A 19,465-nucleotide genomic window follows, 5' to 3' on the forward strand; every position below is an offset into this window, starting at 1 on the left:
CTTTTTTTTTTTTCTGAGACAGTCTCTCTGTCACCCAGGCTGGAGTGCACTGGTATGATCTCGGCTTACTACAGCCTCCTCCTGGGTTCAAGTGATTCTCCTGCCTTAGCCAGCCAAGTAACTGGGATTACAGGCGCCTGCCACCACCCCGGCCAATGTTTGTATTTTTAGTAGAGAAGGGATTTCACCATGTTGGCCAGGATGGTCTTGAACTCCTGACCTCAAGTAATCCACCCACCTTGGCCTCCCAAAGTGCTGGGATTACAGGCGGAGCCACCTCGCCCAGCCTCCATGTCGTTCGTGACATTTAATATTGTTTGTCTTTTACTATAACCATCCTAGTGGGGGTAAAGTGGTATCTCATTGTGGTTTTGATATGCATTTCCCTAATGACTAATGATGTTGGGCATCTTTTCATGTGTTTATTGGCCATTTTAATATTTGTGTTGAAATGACTATTCAAATCCTTGGCTCATTTTAAAAATTGAGTTGTCTTCATCATTTTCTACTAAGAGTTCTTTACATATACTGGTTAGAGAAATTTTTGATTTTGATGAGACCCAATTTATTTTTTCTTTTGTTCCCTTTACAATTCTGGTGTTACATCTAATAAACCATTGCCTTATCCAATGTCATGAGGATTTACTCCTGTGTTTTCTTCTAAGAGTTTTATAGTTTTAGCTCTTGCATTTATGTTGATGAAAATCTTATCTCAGTTAATTTTTGTATATGGTGTGAGGTAGAGGTTCAGCTTCATTATTTTGCAGCTTGTCCCAGCACAGTTTTTTGAAGACTGTTCTTTCCCTCAATATATAGTTAGCGCCCTCGCTGATTGATTATAAATGTAAGAGTTTATCTCTGGACTCTCAACTCTATTCCATTGATCTATTACATATTTCCATCCATTCCAGTACCACACTATCCTGATTACTTTAGTTTCATAATAAATTTTGAAATTAGGAAGTGTTCCTCAACTTTGTTCTTCTTTTGCAAGATTATTTTGGCTGTTCTGGATCCTTTGCATTTCCATATGAATTTTAGGATGAGCTTGTCAGTTTCTGCAAAAAGGGCTGCTGGGATTCTGGTTGTGACTGTGTTGAATCTGCAGATTGATAAGTTTGGGGCACACTGTAAGATTCTACTGTTTTAAGCTATCTCCTTAAGAAAGATTTATTTTCTTAGCTAACTGATTAATTTTTTGGAGACAGGGTCTCCCCCTGTCACACATGCTGGAGTACAATTACGCAATCATAGCTCACTGCAGCCTCAACCTCCCAGGCTCAAGTGATCCTCTTAACCTCAGCCTCCTGAGTAGCTGGGACTACAGTTGTGCACAACCACGCCTGGCTAATTTTTTACTTTTTGTAGAAATGGCTTCTCTCTATGTTGCCCCAGCTGGTCTCGAACTTCTGGGCTCAATCATTCCTCCTACCTCAGGCTCCCAAAGGGCTGAGATTACAGGCATGAGCCACCTCACCCAACCAAGATTTTTTCTTTGTAATTCTCCTGTGTTTATTTTAACTCATCTTACTTATCCTGGTTTGTATCCCCCATTGTAATTAGCTCTTAAACTTTCAGAAAAAAAAATTAGTTATGTGTTTGTTTGGGACAGCAACTAGGAAGCTTAGCAACTAGCTGGTCTTGGGATCCAGAGGAAACAGACTTTAGAGGATAGTATATCCATTTAAGGAATGAAAAGCAAGCTGAGGCCAGTATAGACAGGCCGTGCTTCAGTAGTTCTTCAGTGTATGCAAGGAAAAAAGTGTATATATTTCATGACTTGGGAGCTTATCCAGTTTTGGGGACTGTGCTTTAACAGAATTATATCATTACATAATTAAAATTATGTTTAGGGTATTAGAAGGAGTTCATGTAATTGAGTGTCCCTGAAGCTCCAGTTTCATTAGTTTCAGAATAAATTCACTTTTGAGTATATGTATGCTAAAATTATGGCAGAATACTTAAGGTTTGAAATTGATAAATTGGGCTGGAACTTCAGGAACACCATACTCGTTTAGGAATGGTGGCCTTGAGCTAGGCCATGAAATGGCAGAATTTAGAAAAGTGTTCTGGAAAAGGGTAGACTTTTTGGAGTTTAAGTATTTCATCTTCCTCTGATTCTTTTTCCTCATGTAAATAAGCCCTACCTTGTAAAGTTTAGATATAATATAAACAAAATGCTTATTGTGGTGTTTGGCATATAATTAGTAGGTGACCAGTAATTAAGGTACTACCAGTGGAGAAAAGGAAGTGATTTGAGAAGCATCAGGGAATCCAGAGTGGACAACTGAATGTTGAGAACAGTGGTCAAATGAATTTAATTAGAAACAGGAATTGTCTAGGAACAAGATAGATTGAAGGGACCAGTAGTGTTGGGGTTGTAGAGTTGTGTCCAGGTTGTAGTGAGCATTAGATTCATGCTATCCAGTATGATAGCCCTTAGCCACATGTGGCTATTAAGTTTAAATTGAAATTAAAAATAGTTTCTTCAGTCACACTAGCTACATTATAAGTGCTCAGTATAGCACATGTTGAAGCCACAGAATTGGAAGCACAGATAGAGAAGTTTCCATTATGACAAAAAAGTTCATCAGACAGCCCTGAACTAGATTATGAAGTGCAGACCATAAGTACTGTGAGACTTCAGAGAAGATAAAAGATTTTTTTTTTTTTTTTTGAGATGAAGTCTCACTCTTTTCCCCCAGGCTGGAGTGCAATGGTGTGATCTCAGCTCACTGCAACCTCCGCCTCCTGGGTTCAAGCGATTCTCCTGCCTCGGCCCCCAGAGTAGCTGGGATTACAGGTGCCTGCCACCATAATTTTTGTATTTTCAGCAGAAACGGGGGTTTCACTTTGTTGGCCAGGCTGGTCTAGAACTCCTGACTTCAGGTGATACACTTGCCTTGGCCTCCCAAAGTGGTGGGATTACAGGCATGAGCCACTGCGCCTGGCAGATACAGTTTTAAAATTTAGAGTAATTAAGAAATAATCTTCAGAGGAGGTGGACCTTGAGTATATGGGGTTGGATTAACAGAAAAAGATAGAAGTAGCTTTAGGAAGCTTAGAGGTTGGTAGAACAGCATTGAGAACTTTTTTACTAGTGTGTTAGTGATTAGAATTAAATTTGAATTCAGGCCAGTCGTGGTGGTTCATGCCTGTAATCCCAGCACTTTAGGAGGGCAAGATGGGCAGATCGATTGAGCCCAGGAGTTTGCTACCAGCCTTGGCAACATGGTGAAACTCTGTTTATACAAAATTACAAAAATTAGCCAGGTGTAGTGGCATGCGCCTGTAGTCCTAGCTATTCAGGAGGCTGAGGCAGGGGAATCACTTGAGCCTGGGAGGCAGAGATTGCAGTGAGCTAAGATCATGCCACTGCTTTCCAGCCTTGGTGACAGTGAGACCCTGTCTTAAAAAAATAAAAATAAAAATAAAAAAGGCAGTGTGAATAGTCAAGGCCAGAGAGTTTATATGCTGGTTTGAAAAATTTGATGTTCATCTGTTAAGCTATTAGAAAATATCACATAATGGGAAAATTAACCTGGCAGTTGTGCCCTAGATAAAAGGGAGAAAGGTTTTTTTTAAAATTTTTAATTCTTGTGGTACGTAGTAGCTATATATATTTATGGGGTACATGAGATGTTTTGATATAGGAATGCAGTGTGAAAGGAGAAAATTTTGTGGTCTTTGTGGGTTTTTTTTTTTTTTTTTAAGACAGTGTCTCACTTTGTCACCCAGGCTGGAGTGCAGTGGCCCAATCGTGGCTCACTGCAGCCTTGACCTTCCAGGTTCAAGTGGTCCTCCTGCCTCAGCCCCCACAAGTGGCTGGAACTACAGATGTACCTCACCACCCACAGCTAATTTTTGTAGAGATGGAGTCTCGCTATGTTGCCCAGGCTGGTCTCGAATTCCTGAGATCAAGTGATGTGCTCACCTCGACCTCCCAAAGTGCTAGGATTACAGGTGTGAGCCACCATGCCCAGCCCAAGAAAGATTTCTTTATAAAGACTGATGCTTGCCGGGCGCGGTGGCTCCAGCCTGTAATCCCAGCACTTTGGGAGGCCGAGACGGGCGAATCACGAGGTCAGGAGATGGAGATCATCCTGGCTAACACGGTGAAACCCCGACTCTACTAAAAATACAAAAAAACTAGCCGGGCGAGGTGGCGGGCGCCCGTAGTCCCACTACTCCGGAGGCTGAGGCAGGAGAATGGCGTAAACCTGGGAGACTGAGTTTGCAGTGAGCTGAGATCCGACCACTGCACTCCAGCCCGGGCGACAGAGCAAGACTCCGTCTCAAAAAAAAATAAAAAAAAAAAAAAAGACTGATGCTTTAAGGAGATTGAGGAGTAAATGAATCATTGTAATAAGGGTGGGGAGGAGAAGGAAGAGACTGAAGATTTAAATTCGAGAGTCATCAGTATGAAAGTAAGAATAATTACCCAACTCACTCATAGTCTGCTTGTTGGGACATCTTTATGTCTGTGGTTGTAAGTAGTTGTAGAGTCTCTCAAGTCTTTGGGGTTTTTACTTAGGGGTGAGAGATTCCCAATCCTTTAGGTTCAAAGTACCCATTCCTTTTCTCAGGGGAATAGTTTTTATTAAAGTTTGTATGATTCTTTCAGATGGTTTTAAAACTTTGCTTAAATGGTCACTTCTTGGCTCTGGGCAATTTAAAAATTATCTAAAAAAAAAAGCTTTATTAAATGAGGAAAGCCTTTTTTACAAAATAACATTTTAAGCAAAAATCCCAAAATAAAACACACTACTATTAAGTAGTATTAAGAAGTTAAAATTTATAACATTTATTTTAGTTGTCAGTCTATGAGAAAATGAGGCTACTGGTGAAGCCAAATTTGAGATTGGAAATTAAGCATGATAGTCTTGTTTTAGCCTTAGAATCCATTCTTTTCACCCAGCAACTAGACAACCAGGGAAGAATCCAATTTTGTTTCTGTATTTTGCTTTGTTTATGAAGTATTGTGGCAGTCTGGTATTGATTTGACAAGTTGTGTGAAAGGTAGGAGGTTGGTTTTGTTTGCCTTCTTTTTTTTTCTTTTTTTTTGAGACAGGGTCTTGACTCTGTCACACAGACTGGAGTGCCGTGTTTAGATCATAGCTCACTGTAGCCTTGACCCCCTGGGTTCAAGTGATCCACCTCAGCCTCCTTAGTAGCTGGAACTGCAGGTGCATGCTACCACACCAGGCTAAGTTTTTTTAGTTTTTTGTAAACACAGGGTTTCCCTGTGTTGTCTAGGCTGGTCTAGAAGTGGGCTCAAATGATCCTCCTCCTTCTTCCTTCCAAAATACTGGGATTACAGGCTTGAGCCACTGCTCCCAGGTTTTTTTTTTTTTAAGCTTGCTTTGTCATCTCAGGATGCTCTCAGTTGAACAGAGATGGCAGAAGAAACTTCATTCTTAAGTCTACCCCAAATTGAGTTACCTGAGCAGCACAAGTTAATGTGTTGGTGGTCTCTAAAGGATTAAGATTTGTTTTAACACATGAGTGTGTATTTATTTACTACATTTAAAAATTAAAATTCTAAATCTTGAAGAATCCTAGGGTTCTGTGAAACAGTTTTGTTTTTCATAATACCATCAGATATTATTGCTTCTACCTGTACGTATTTTTCTAATCTCTTTTGTTCTTAAAGACTAAGAACCCTTTCTAGACCAGCCTTTTCCAAGTGTTTTCCTTGTTAATTATTTCTTTGTCAAGACATTGGATTAAACAATATTGAAAAGATTGTTTTTGATGCAAAACTTAGCAGTACCTTTTTTTTTTATTTTTTTGAGACAGGGTCTGTGTCTGTCACTCAGGCTGGAGCACAGTGGTGTGATCATAGATCGCACCCCTTGGCCTCCTGGGCTTAAGCAGTCCTCCTGCCTTGGCATCTGCCCGCCCCCATCTCCCAAAGTGCTGGGATTACAGGCGTGAGCCACCACGCCCAGCCTTCTCAGTACCTTTAATGTGAATTGTGACTCTCCTAGAGGGGACCTGTAAAGATTGCAGTTTCCCAGACTTGATATTGGATCCTTTACTCCTTCAAAGGATATAGTATCTAGTTGAACATCCTTTGGGAAAAACTGAACTACAATAGAAAGGATTTTGTATTAGTCTTTGTTTTTGTCTCAAAATTTGCACATTGTCCAGTTCCATATTAGGTACTTGTTAAGTCATTATTGAGTGAATAGGATTGATGGGCAGAGGATCAAAGGACTGAATCTTTGGGGAAGGGAAGAGTCAAGCACTATTGAGGGGTAAAAGGAAAAGAAAACTGCATACTATAAAAGTTTATGGCCTGTTCTGACTTCTCTCCCTCTTTGAAACTTTTTTTTCTCCTTGCTGCTTTTTCTATTGTCCTGAGACCTATTTCCACAGTTTATCTCAGTCAGTTAGGATAAAGTTTAGTATAATATCATCTACATTTCTGGAGTCTTATTGCAGAGATCCTGTATGAGATGGTCATCTGATCAGGATCATTTACTTGGAACCAGATTTTCAGCTTTTTAGGGGCAGGGACACACTCAGTCATAAATTGTTTTCTCCATTGTACCATGTGCTCAGTGTTCAGTATTTGAGTAGGTGAATACAATTATTCATATATTAAATAAGATTCTTAGAGCATGGGTCAGAATTAGTCAGTTCATTCTTCTTAATTTTTGTTTCCATTTTCTAACCCAATCCCTATTTTCGGTAAAACTCTTGTACTTCCAGCAACCATTCCCCCTCCCCCAAATCTTATGGTCCTATCATTTAAAAAACAGAGCAAAAAGATAGTATAAAAACAGCTGGCCATCCAAAGCTATATCAAAGATGTTTAGCAAGTTAAAATGTATTACATTCACTGTAATCCACAGGACTATTCATCTTGGAAATGTAAAACATTAGATATGTGTGGAAACCACATTGTCTTTGCTTTTTTTCCACGTCTAATAAATTATCTTTTCATGGAATTAATAATAATTATAATCTTTTAATTGATTCCATAATAATTATCTTTTAATTGATTCCGTAATAATTAGCTGTAGTTTCTTTTATTAGGAAGTCACAGTGATGATTTGAGAATGTTGCAATGTTGAAAACTATTTGTAATACCGTATTACACATTTTGGCTAACCAATCCATAATAATCTTGCCTGTCTTACGCTCTATTACCCTCAGTGACACATTCACTAAGACTGCTTCCTCTTTTTGCTAATGACATACCTCCCTTTACTTTATAGCCGGTGTGAATTAGTAGTAAGACCTGTATCCTCCATTTCCACGTCACTTGCTCCTTAATTTATTTTATTTTATTTTATTTTTTTGAGATAGAGTCTCACGCCCAGGCTGCAGTGCAATGGTTTGATCTCGGCTCACTGTAACCTCCACCTCCTGGGTTCAAGCGATTCTCCTGCCTCAGCCTTCCGAGTAGCTGGGATTACAGGTGCCCGCCACCATACCCAGCTAATTTTTGTATTTTTAGTAGAGAAGGGTTTCACCATGTTGGCTAAGTTGGTCTCGAACTCCTGACCTTAGGTGATCCGCCTGCCGCAGCCCCCCAGAGTGCTGGGATTACAGGGGTGAGCCACTGCGCCTGGCCTCTCCTAAGTGAGTTTTTTAAGCAAATGCACCTTTTCATAGTTTCAGTTTGACTGTTGTTATTTTCTACTCCATGCCCTCCATTTGGTTTTTGGAATTGTTTTGCTATTTTCCGTTGGAATAGTAGTTAGAAGCACAGGCTTGGCATTAGACAGACTTGGTATTCTAGTTAACTATATTTTTATTTGAGGGTTATTTTAATCTTTTGTTGGAAATTCCGGTATGTGAGCATGATACACACAATTAAAAAAATTTTTTGAGAAGTTGTTGAGTGCCTTAGAGTCAATGATTTGAATGTCAGTGCTATGATGTAACAGTTGCAGATTAGTGTGAACCTGAACTGACACAAGATTGTTTCATGAAGGTTTTGTTTTTAATAACTACCTATTATAAGTTGGCTTGTTCCTTGTTGTATGCTTACTTCCCTTAAAATGTGAGGTTAACAATTCACATTGATTGATGGTTCCAAATAGAGTCCCTAATTTTAAATGTTCACTGCATTTAGCTTTCCCTGGTATGATCTCCATATAGGTAGAGTACAGAGAGATGGATGAAAGCTTGGCCAACCTCTCAGAAGATGAGTATTATTCAGAAGAAGAGAGAAATGCCAAAGCAGAGAAGGAAAAGAAACTTCCCCCACCACCCCCTCAAGCCCCACCTGAGGAAGAAAATGAAAGTGAGCCTGAAGAACCATCGGGTGAGTTGTAGTGTCCAACGACAGTTCTATTTTATCTTAGAAATAAGAATTAATGGATTTATTTCCAGTCTGCAATATTATTTATGTCTTTATCTTTGGTTTATAATAAACTCTGATATTGGGGCTCCTGCCATGTGTGTCTTTGTGTGTGTGTATACATATACAGGTATATGTGTGTATGTATACACATAGATACATACGTAGTGGTACTGATATTCTTTTTGTGTGCCTGTACATATACAGGAGGAAGGTAAAGGGTGGGAATGGAAGGACGGTGGCAATATAAGGTGGTTGGAAAATAGGAGAAAATAAATGATTAGAGAAGACATACAGAAAGCTACATCCAAAGCACCAGACCTGTCAATGACAGCTCTGATTCAGAAATTGTTCTGGCTAAATGATGGGTTTACCACGTAGTTAGATACATTATGATAAAACTTTCATGGTGTGGATTGGTTTTGAGAAGTGCCTTTTCCTGGTGAACAAATATAAAAATATATTCTAGGCCAGAAAATCTAGAAAGATTATGGGAGTCTATAGTTTTGGTTTCAGAGCTTCAAACAGCTTTAAAGAATTCTCACTAACACACCCTCAATGCTGAGTACTAGCTTTCTGAGGATGGCTGGACCAATCAGGGATACATGCCTTTCTGTTTTGGAGAGCCCAAGCAAAAGCAGTATTTCAATGAATTTTTGTAGCTCGTGCCCTTAATGACATTTTATTTACTCTGTTTGACTTTGAATTTTTACTAAGTTCCTCTTCTTGAAATAAGTTTTATATTTCGAATAGCTTCAGACCCACACATCTCTCTGGTTCTTTTAGTCCTGTACCTTTTAAAAACAAAATGGTGGTTTCATGTATCTTGCATGACTTTCATAGGTACCCAGATTAAGACATACTTCATTTAAGATGTTTTATCTTTTGTTTTAGCCTCTTTTTTTTAAGGGTTTTCTCCGCTATGGTGTTACTGTGAATTATCAGAAGTACTGATGTTTCACTTGAGGGCATTACCAGTCAAGTGTTATTTAGGTTTGGAGCTTATCAAAGTCTGGCTAAAACTTAAAAATCAAATTTATAATTTGTAGGACTGTAATAAAGTATCCTAAAGGAATACAGTTTGAGAACATTCAGAAAAAAGATAGATTAGATTCTGGTTTCAGTTCCTTCAAAAGTCAGGGGTTTTCTAAGAAGAGTAGTTTTCCTAAAACTTTCTTAAAATGATTTCTTGGGCAACTCCTTGTTTGAAGGTTTCTAGTTTCAGTAGTATATTACCTTTGGGGCTAATGTCCCCCGGGCAAGTGTAGCTGCCTTTTTACTTTACACCTTCTCTTATTATTCGTTTTTCTTCTTCCTCTTTCTAGTCTTACACATTTATCTCTCTTCTTTCTGTTCTTACCTCCAACCTTTCCCTTCACCCTTTGCTCTTTTCTTCTGTGTTTTTTGGTTCTTACCTTTCTTCTACCTTTGCTGTAGACCTGCTAATGAGATACTTGGGGATAACCCTTTTAATGTCTGTGGTAGCTCAAGAGTGGACTGACTTTTTAGTTCAAGGGCTCTAAGTATTACGCATTGATGATCTGATATCTCAGATGCTGCCTTACCTTTTTTGTGTGGTTGTGTCTCCAGTAAATAATTGATTTACCATAGGTTCCAAGTTGATAAACGTTTCTTTGAAAATTTTAAACCATATCTTGGTGTTGCTGTTTGCTTTTTTCTGAAAGCATTTTTTTGTTTGTTTGTTTTTAATTTCATAAATGTCAGGTATTGTTCCCACAAAAAGTAAATGTCTTAACAAAAGGATTTAGGATTTGGGAGCTGTCTTTATTGTGTTGTAGTTAATTATAATGCAGTGGTTTAGTTTAAGTTATCTTTGTTTTTGGGGGGAAGTTGAAGTTTTAAGTTGAGGATGTCTTCAGTGCTTAGAGATGTGATAACAGCCAAAACTTGCTAATATATTGTTTGTGGTTATGAAAATAGTGATTGTTCCTTTAAAACAACTTAATTATTTTGAAAATTTCTGGGTTGAATTAGGGATATACCTTCCCTAGAAAAAGTGTCAACTTATTAGCCTAAAGTACTTATGTAGTTTAGCAATAGATTGGGTCCTGATGGTGAATCATAAAATATTATCAGGTAAGTTAAATATTTGGACACTGTCCAGGGTTTCCAAGTCTTTTGTCTTATCATCTTTCGCAAAAGTTTTTAGTCAAAAATTGAATGGAAGCATTGCTATATGACTATATTAAAAGCTTGAGAGAAGATGTAGATTTGTTTAATTTTTATTTTTTTGGAGACAGAGTCTCGCTCTGTCACCCAGACTGGAGTGCAGTGGCATGATCTCGGCTCTCTGCAACCTGCGCCTCCTGGGTTTAAGCGATCCTCCTGCCTCAGCCCCCTGAGTAGCTGGAATTATGGACGTGCGCCACCACGCCTGGCTAAGTTTTGTATTTTTAGTAGAGATAGGGTTTCACCATGTTGGCCTGCCTCAGTCTCCCAAAGTGCTGGGATTACCGACATGAGCCACCATGCTGGGCCTGTGGGTTTGTTTCTTTACCAAACCGTTTCTTGTTCTCAGTTTTTTTATAAGGCAATCACAAGGAATTAACTTATTCTGTCAAAAATTATAGGTAAGGGCCAGGCGCAGTGGCTCCCAGCACTTGGAGAGGCTGAGGCAAGTGGATCACCTGAGGTCAGGGGTTTGAGACCAGCCTGGCCAACATAGTGAAACTCTGTCTCCACTAAAAATATAAAAATTAGCCAAGCATGGTGGTGCCTGCCTGTAATCTCAGCTACTTGGGAGGCTAAGGCAGGAGAATTGCTTGAACCCACGAAGCAGAGGTTGCAGTGATCTGAGATCGTGCCACTGCACTCCAGTCTTTGTGAGAGCAAGACTCCACCTCAAAAAAAAATCCAAAAAACAAAACAAAAAAGTAATATTTGCATACATTTCATTCTTACCAACTTTTAAATTTGTTTATAAATTTTTGCTTTGCTTTCTGCAGTGTGTTAATCTTAACAGGAAGAAAATATTTTGTTAATTATGAAAGCACAAGGTATCCTGAAGTCAGTGGGTCAAATTGACTGAATAAGGTTCCTCTGGGAGAGTACTGAGAGGAAGCCAGAAAGGTGGGAGCCATATTGTGAATAGCCTTGGTTGACTAAGCCAGGCTAAGGAATTTGAGCATTAGGAGTGTCAGCGGTAGCCCTGAGGTTTTTTGAGCAAGGGAGGTTACACTGAAATATGTTTTTGGAAAGACCAATCTCATGCTAAGGGTGAACTAAGGGAGTAAAGAAGGTGAGATTGGAGAGATAATTTAGACTATTGGTCAGAGGAAAAATGTTCTTAATATCAAAGTTGAATTTTTATGGAAAGAAAAAGTTTGGGTGTTTTTGTTGGTCTGATTGAACTTATTTAATTGAAGGAAGTTGTCTCTGTTGACCTAAATATTGTTTTTAGATTTGTCAATTTTTGACCATAACTTAATGTGGCATTGTAGTCCTATGGTAGTCAAAATGGGTAAATAATGGATTTTTCATACCAAATATTACTGTTTATATTTAAAAACTACCTCATTTTGTTTTCCTAAACATTTCCATGCATGTTTATATTTACTATACTTTTGCATATATTTGTTTTAACACATGGTGGTTTTACTTGGTTTCCTAGTACCTTTTCTGTGAAGGTGGAAGTTTTTCTAGGTCATGCCAACTAAACTTGAACAGGTTGTCTTTGAAATTGAGTGTGTTTGGTTACTAGCAGTGTCACATAATAGTGGAGAGTTTATAAAATAGAATCAAATCTCCTTCAGTTGGACTTCATTGATTTAGGATAATAGTCCCCTGGTAAAGTACCTTTCTATTTTTTGGAGAAATGCCTTTTTCCTCTCTTTGCTCAGATTGTTACCCTGTGTACATTACATTATTTTCCTCAATGAGTTTTGTATTCCTGTATTAACTGATTCTCCAACACTTGGCTTTTTTATTTTCATATGGAAACATGATTCAATTCTTTTTTCCCTCCACTGCCTTTCAGCGGTTAAAATTTACCACAAAAATCTTACTAGTTAGTTCCTGGATTTAAATTTTGTATTGGATAACTTTTCACTAGAGAACTCAAGATACATTCTGAGTTAGAAGTAACTTAGTTGTACATAGCCTGAGACTTTCATGGAAACTTATTCTAAAATAAGTAAAAGGAAATTTGAAATGGGTTATTAAGATAAGCCTTTCTCAAGCCTTCTTCAAGTTAATGGATTTCTCAGTAGAGACATCAGAAGTGTGCTTGTGTCTGTGTGTATATGCATGTGAGTGTGTATATCATTTTTCTAGGCTCCGTGATGTCTTAATACTTAAGACTCTAATGAAGCTCAGAGGCTTCCGTTAAGTTATTGGTTAACTCTTCAAATAGATTTTGTTAGATATGATTGGTTAACAAGTCTGTATTATAATTTATTTTATGGAATGACTGTGGGAAGAATCACTTTATCTTCTTGTTTATATTCTTATTTGTACCAGAGGAAGCCCTCTTCTCTCTTATATGTGGTAATTTTTAAAGTTTGTAGGTATGTGTTTTTAAAGACATGTAGGCTGTTTTTGTTTGTTTGTTTGTTTTGAGATAGAGTTTCCCTCTTGTTGCCTAGGCTGGAGAGCAGTGGCGCGATCTCAGCTCACCACAACCTCCACCTCCCTGGTTCAAGCAATTCTCCTGGCTTAGCCTTCCGAGTAGCTGGGGTTACAGGCATGCACCACCATGCCCAGCTAATTTTGTATTTTTAGTGGAGATGAGGTTTCTCCATGTTGGCCAGGCTGGTCTCGAACTCCTGACCTCAGGTGATCCACCTGCCTCAGCCTCCAAAGTGCTGGGGTTACAGGTGTGAGCCACCACGCCCAGTTTGGCTGTTAAATAAATTAACAAAAATCATTGATGTGAGATAAAGGTATGGTAAACAATTTTGTGTGGTTTTAATAAATTTGGGGGCTTGTTCACATAATAATCATACTGTAGGTTGAAAGTATTTTTAAAATTTACCTAAAAGGTGATGTTAACCTGAATTAGTAAAAATACTAAATTGCAGAAAATACACAATGTATGGGTAGAAGAATTTAAAGATTCAATGAAATTTGATCACAAATGCTGTTATGAAAATTTCATATAACAAAAGATTGAGGACCAAAAATTTGATGAATTATTTAGTAGAGCAAGTGTTAAAAGGCAGTATCTTTTAGACTATTCTATAGAATTTGGCATAATAGAATTTGACCAGAGAAGAGTTGAAGATTAATTTTCTTACTTTAAAAGAAAAAAAAAAAGATACTAATATTTTCACCTTATATTAGTATAATTCTTTGTTTGTAAGGTACCCTGATCTCTTCCCTGTGAGACAGTCATACTGAGTGCAGTCAGTACAGCCGTGGGTGGTGGTTGCCAAGCACTGGGTTTGGCAGCATGGATAGTAATGGCCAGAGTTCAGGTGAACCACTTTGTTTTTTTTAAAATCATGCTGTAACTATTCTCAAGTGGCTAATCCCAGGCTTTTCTCTCTGATTTCTCTCTCCATGCCTGCAAATGGAACCAGAGAAAAGGACTAGCTTTCAGGTTTAGTGAGAATTAACTCAGATTACCACCACAGGGAAGATGATAGGATTCTATTACATCCCCAAGTCCAGCAGGAGACCCTGTTTTGTAGGTTTATCAGAAGTGACTAGGAAGTTCATTCCTGACAGTTGTCTGTGTTGTCATTTTGACATGCTAGTATAAAATAAATGCCTGAAATCATTTGAGTTCTCATTATATGAAGTATGATGCATACATTCAGAAAATAGGGATAGGGTTAGTTTTCTTGCCACCCTCCCCCTGCCTCCCTGCCTTTTTTGAATAACAACATCATTTCAGTGTTCTGATTTGGATCTATGCTCCAAAATTTACTGGAGGGCTAAGGAAAAAAAGTGACAGACTGAAAAAGTAATTCAACAGAATTCTTACGTTCTTATATTTTGAGGCACTATGAATAGATCAAGATAAATATGCTGTACAACACATGGTCCTCTCAGATAATTTATAGCCTAGTATGAGACACAAATATAGACATAAATGCATAATGGAAAGCAAAATACTCAAGTGTGATATCAGTATAAAAATTCTAGAGGCATATAGAGGTAGGAAGGGTGAAGAGCAGAGAATTGGTAGTATGAAGGGCAAATTTTTAAAAAAATAAATGAGGCATTTTCTACAAAAGTTAAGATTTCCCCCAAATGTGGTAGTTCCTCATTGACTTTATTCTACATATATTATTGTACAATGATAATTATTTTGTCGCAGTCACAGTGCTGGATTATAAGGGTTCAAAGAGAAAGATTACATCCTCCTGCAAATAATTTGTAGTCCAATGGCTGGGTGTTGTGGTGCATTCCTGTAATCCCAGCACTTAGGGAGGCCAAGGCATGTGGATCACCTGAGGCCAGGAGTTAGAGACCAGCCCAGCCAACATGGTGAAACCCTGTCTCTACTTTAAAAAAAATTAAAAAATACAAAAATTAGCTGGGAGTGGTGACACATGTCTGTAATCTCAGCTACTCAGGAGGCTGAGGCACTAGAATCGCTTAATCCTGAGAGGCAGAGGTTGCAGTGAGCCGGGATTATACCACTGCACTCCAGCCTAGGTGATAGAGTGAGACCCTGTTTCAAAAAAAAAAAAAGAATTTGCAGTTCAGTTTAGGGTTACAGATGTTAATAAGTAGCTACAGTGAAGAAACTACAATAGAAATATATAGGAAGTATGGTGAGAACTCAGAAGTTATTTTTTAATTGATAAATAAGATTGTATTTATCATGTACAGCATGATGTTTTGAAGTATAAATACATTGCAGAATGACCAAATTTAGCTGATAAACATGCGTTACCTCACATAGTTATCATTTTTGTGATGAGAACACTTACCCACTTTCTTGACGTTTTTCAAGAATACAATGTATTGTGATTAATTATAGTCACCATGTTGTACAATAGATCTCTCAGAAGCTGTTTTTAAATAATGTTTCTCCCTAAAATTGGGTTTTGAAATTTTGTGTTAAACATGAAAGGATGAAGCAGTTTTAGATCCTTGATTTTTAACTGTTTACTATTTTTGGCTGATAAAGAACCCTTGAATCAGATGCTACAAGTTTATGTTTGGTCTTTGAGAGATTGACCTGCTTTTCTTAATGATGTCATTTCATTGATTATTTTGTTGTACTTTTTATTAAGGCAAAATAGTAATTTGTTTAGCTGATCACCTTTATTTGTATAATTTATTTGAATTCTTTTTGTTGCCATCATTTATTGGGTCTGATCATGTTGTAATAGAAGAACAAGATACTTTTTGAGGATTTTCTCATCTACGAAATGAGACTTGTTTTGAGAATCAAATGAGAAAATGTGAAATCCACCTTTATGTATAAACATCTTGTGTTTATTAAACAGAGTTGATTGAACTAAGAATAGGGTGGATTGGTGTTTTATTTAGAAAAAAATTCAGGGCAGCTTTACACCAGACAGACACACATACTATGTTACTTTGGGAAAGTGTTGGTGGTAGGCCATTTTCAGTAATGAGTCGCTTATGAAATAGATAACTTTTTAATCATCTGGAACTGTTCGCGTATGTGTGTGTGTGTGTGTGTGTGTGTGTGTGTGTGTAAAACTTAAATCTTGATATTAATCTTTTATGTTAAATCATGAGAATGACAGATGACTTTGGGACTTTCTAACAGTTTTTTTCTTTCCGCAAGAGAATAATATAATTGAAATTCTTGCATCGGCTGTCGAGTTACAAGAAATGTTTTGTAAGCTTTGTTATTAACCAGACACACCTTAAGCTTGGTAGTTGGACAACGTAACATCTGAAGTGTAAGCTTTCTCTGGAACATTTTGAAAAGTGAACACAAACCAAGACTGCAGCAAAAGAAGGATCAGGAAAATTTCTGCTATGGAATGTGGAGGGAAATAATATGTGAAAAAGTAAATTCTTTTCATTGGCTTCTAAAGCTTTGCATTTCTCCCTAGCTTGTAGGGCCTTTTACTTTCTTTTGATGGGATCCTTGCTACTACTACCCAGTGGAAGTCTTCAAGCGCAAATCTGTGGTGGTATTGTTCTTTCAGCAGTTCAGTGGAAGTTCCAGGCAAGCTCCTACTTCAAGCAAAACAATTTTTCTTTTTTTCTAAACCTTAAGAAGGCTGTTTTAGTTCAATATTTTAAATGATACTGTAACCCAGGGATTGCTATTCTAGTTGAAACTCATAATTTCATTTTGAATGCTGCTCAGGCTGATCTTGAACTCCTTGTCTCAAGTGATCCTCCTGACTTGGTCTCTCCCGAAGCACTGGGATTACAGGTGTGAGCCACTGTTAATTCCTCTTTGAAACTGTGACTTTCCTTATCTTCATGAGATTAATCATGCATTTATGACTGCTTCAAATTCTCTGAGCCTGTTATTACCTCCATGCTATCTTAAAGTCTTTTAGCTGCATTCTTACTTCTGAGTTCTATTCTTTAATTTCCAGCCATCTTTAGAACATTTCCATTTAATTGTATTAGCTGGTTTCCCAAATTTCCTATTTTGTTAGTAGCATTACTAGTCTTCTGAACTTAAAACCCTAGAGTCATCCTGAAAGTTCTTTATCCCTTTTACCAAGTCTGTTGTAAAGTCATACATCTTACTGTGCACAGTCTTTTTCATTTGTTAGGCCTTACCCATTTTTACTGTCACCTTTTTCTAGTGAATTTCAACTTGTATGTAAATTATTTCAATAGCCTTTCAATTGGATCTCCTTTATCTAGGTTTTCCCTCTAATCCATCTCGTACAAGGTAGCCAGATTAGTTTAACTAAAATAGCATTTGTTGTTCTGTCTTTGTGCCAAAGATCACATAGTTTTCCTCCATTACTACTAAAATCACATTCAGGTTTGGGTACTGGAAAGGGCTCATTTTACCAATCCACTTGATCTCCCACTGCTTTTTCAGACCATCTCCTTCTGTGAGTAGGTACTGTGCAGTCCTCTGCACATACCATGTCTGTGCTTTTCTCTTTATTTTGTAAATGATCTGTACCATAGTGGTGGTTTCACTGCCTCGTGGTCTATCCATATCTGTTGGGAATTGTTCTGAAAGCTTCCCTGATTTTCCAAGACTGTGTCAGCTTCTTGTTTCTTTTTTTTTTTTTTTTGAGACAGAGTCTCGCTCTGTCGCACAGGCTGGAGTGCAGTGGCGCGATCTCGGCTCACTACAAGCTCCACCTCCCGGGTTTACGCCATTCTCCTGCCTCAGCCTCCCGAGTAGCTGGGACTACAGGCGCCCGCCATCTCGCCCAGCTAGTTTTTTGTATTTTTAGTAGAGACGGGGTTTCACCGTGTTCTCCAGGATGGTCTCGATCTCCTGACCTCGTGATCCGCCCGTCTCGGCCTCCCAAAGTGCTGGGATTACAGGCTTGAGCCACCGCGCCCGGCGTCAGCTTCTTGTTTCTTAACAACAACAAAAGTTTCCTTGTAGGTATTTTTCATCTTTGCTCAACTGGGTTGTAAACTCTTTGAAAACAGAGTCTACCTATTCTACTTTTGTATTTGTGCTTTGCAGTTTTGGGGTAGATATGGTAAACATTGTTTATTAAATAAGAAACTCAATTAGTGTCTTAATACGGTAGAGACGTATATTCCAAGTTGACTTTAACTTTTGAAATGTTTCTTTCACCTGCTAATTTATTAAATTCAATTGAAATCAGTAAGTTGGCATTCACTTTTATTCCATAAATTTGGTCATTTTGATAAATTTATCTTGTATCGGAAAATCGCTGCTTCCTAGATTTAAAAGTTTCTTAAAATGTTTATAATTTGAATGTGATTCCAAAAAACTAGTCAAAATGTGAATCTGTGTTTCTGGAAACAACCAACCAGTAATTTTCACCTCCTTGTTTATTTGCCAGATAAAAGCATTTGAAAGTCAACGTAGACTTCCTTTTAAGATGTTGGAAGAGTGATCTCTTATTTTAATTCAGATGAGAAAACATTCAGTAATGTGATTATAACTACAATACTTCACGGTTCAAGAAGGACTCTTAGATCTGAAGGTCTGAAGTCAACTGAAAGGCTGTTATGTAAGATAAACCAGAAAGATCTTCATTTTCAATTTGGAGTAGCTGTGTACAAATAAGCTGTATGAAGAGTCTCTACTTCAGGCCGATTGTGGTGGCTCACACTCATAGTCTGAGTGCTTTGAGAGGCTGAAGTGAGAGGCTAGGAATTCAAAAACAGCCTGGGCAACATATCGAGAACCTGTCTCTACAAAAAAAAAAAAAAATTAGCCAGATATGGTGGCACATGCCTGTAGTCCTAGCTACTCAGGAGGCTGAGGCAAGAGGATCCCTTGAGCCCAGGAGTTGAAGGTTACAGCGAACTATGATGAACCACTGTACTCCACCCTGGGCGACAGAGCAAGACCTTGTCTCTAAAAAATAATTTAAAAATTAAAAGAGTCTCTACGTCAAGCTTGAGGACTATTTTGTAGGTTTGGTGGTTTGGGATAAAAACAAAAGGGAGTTTCTTGTGTAGAGGTGCCAAAATCGAGGTGATATTACAAAGTTGCTTTTGAGTATTTTCATTTTCTGTTTTGAATTTGCACTCATGGAAAGCTAACAGCACTACTTGCCTGCTGTTAATGTGTCCTGAGCCACTATCAGAAACAGAGTCCTAGGCTGGAAAGACTCAAAGAGCAGATGAATAAGGGATTTTATATATATCATAATCAGAGACTACCTGGATGAAAAGTTAGCTGCAAGCAGTATTGTATATGTGCTATTTTTAAGAAAATGTTCAAGAATTGGTCCATAATAGACTGCTAGTAAAGATGATCTTTCAGTTGTCTTTGGAGAAGTAGGCACCTTCAAAGTACTCTTGAGTATGATTGGAGTGAAAATAATAACTTCATTCTTTATTTCCAAACAAGTTAAACCATCAAGAGATAAATACCATGTTTCTTAATTTAATTTTAAGCATTTTTTTATTTTGTTTTCCGTCATTTCTTATGTTATATGGAACCTTCTGCTTGGTTTTCTTCTACTCCTCTGCTTAAATAATACTTTGGAGCTTCCCTTTTTTTTTTTTTTTTTTGAGACAGAGTCTTGCTGTGTTGCCTAGCCTGGAGTACAGTGGTAC

General features: G+C 37.9%; 1 protein-coding gene across 1 annotated transcript in view; it reads left to right on the top strand.

Moving 5' to 3' along the window:
* Positions 1 to 19,465, top strand: part of KDM1A (lysine (K)-specific demethylase 1A) — a 73,609-nt gene that overhangs the window by 10,836 nt on the left and 43,308 nt on the right. The window contains exon 2 of the mRNA XM_011945550.1: positions 8,116 to 8,281. Within this exon, the coding sequence (XP_011800940.1) occupies positions 8,131 to 8,281 (151 nt within the window). The 5' untranslated portion in view covers positions 8,116 to 8,130. The remainder of the gene's footprint in view (positions 1 to 8,115; positions 8,282 to 19,465) is intronic.

This window comes from Colobus angolensis, unplaced genomic scaffold (assembly GCF_000951035.1).
Source record: "Colobus angolensis palliatus isolate OR3802 unplaced genomic scaffold, Cang.pa_1.0 Scaffold240, whole genome shotgun sequence".
NCBI lineage: Eukaryota > Metazoa > Chordata > Mammalia > Primates > Cercopithecidae > Colobus > Colobus angolensis.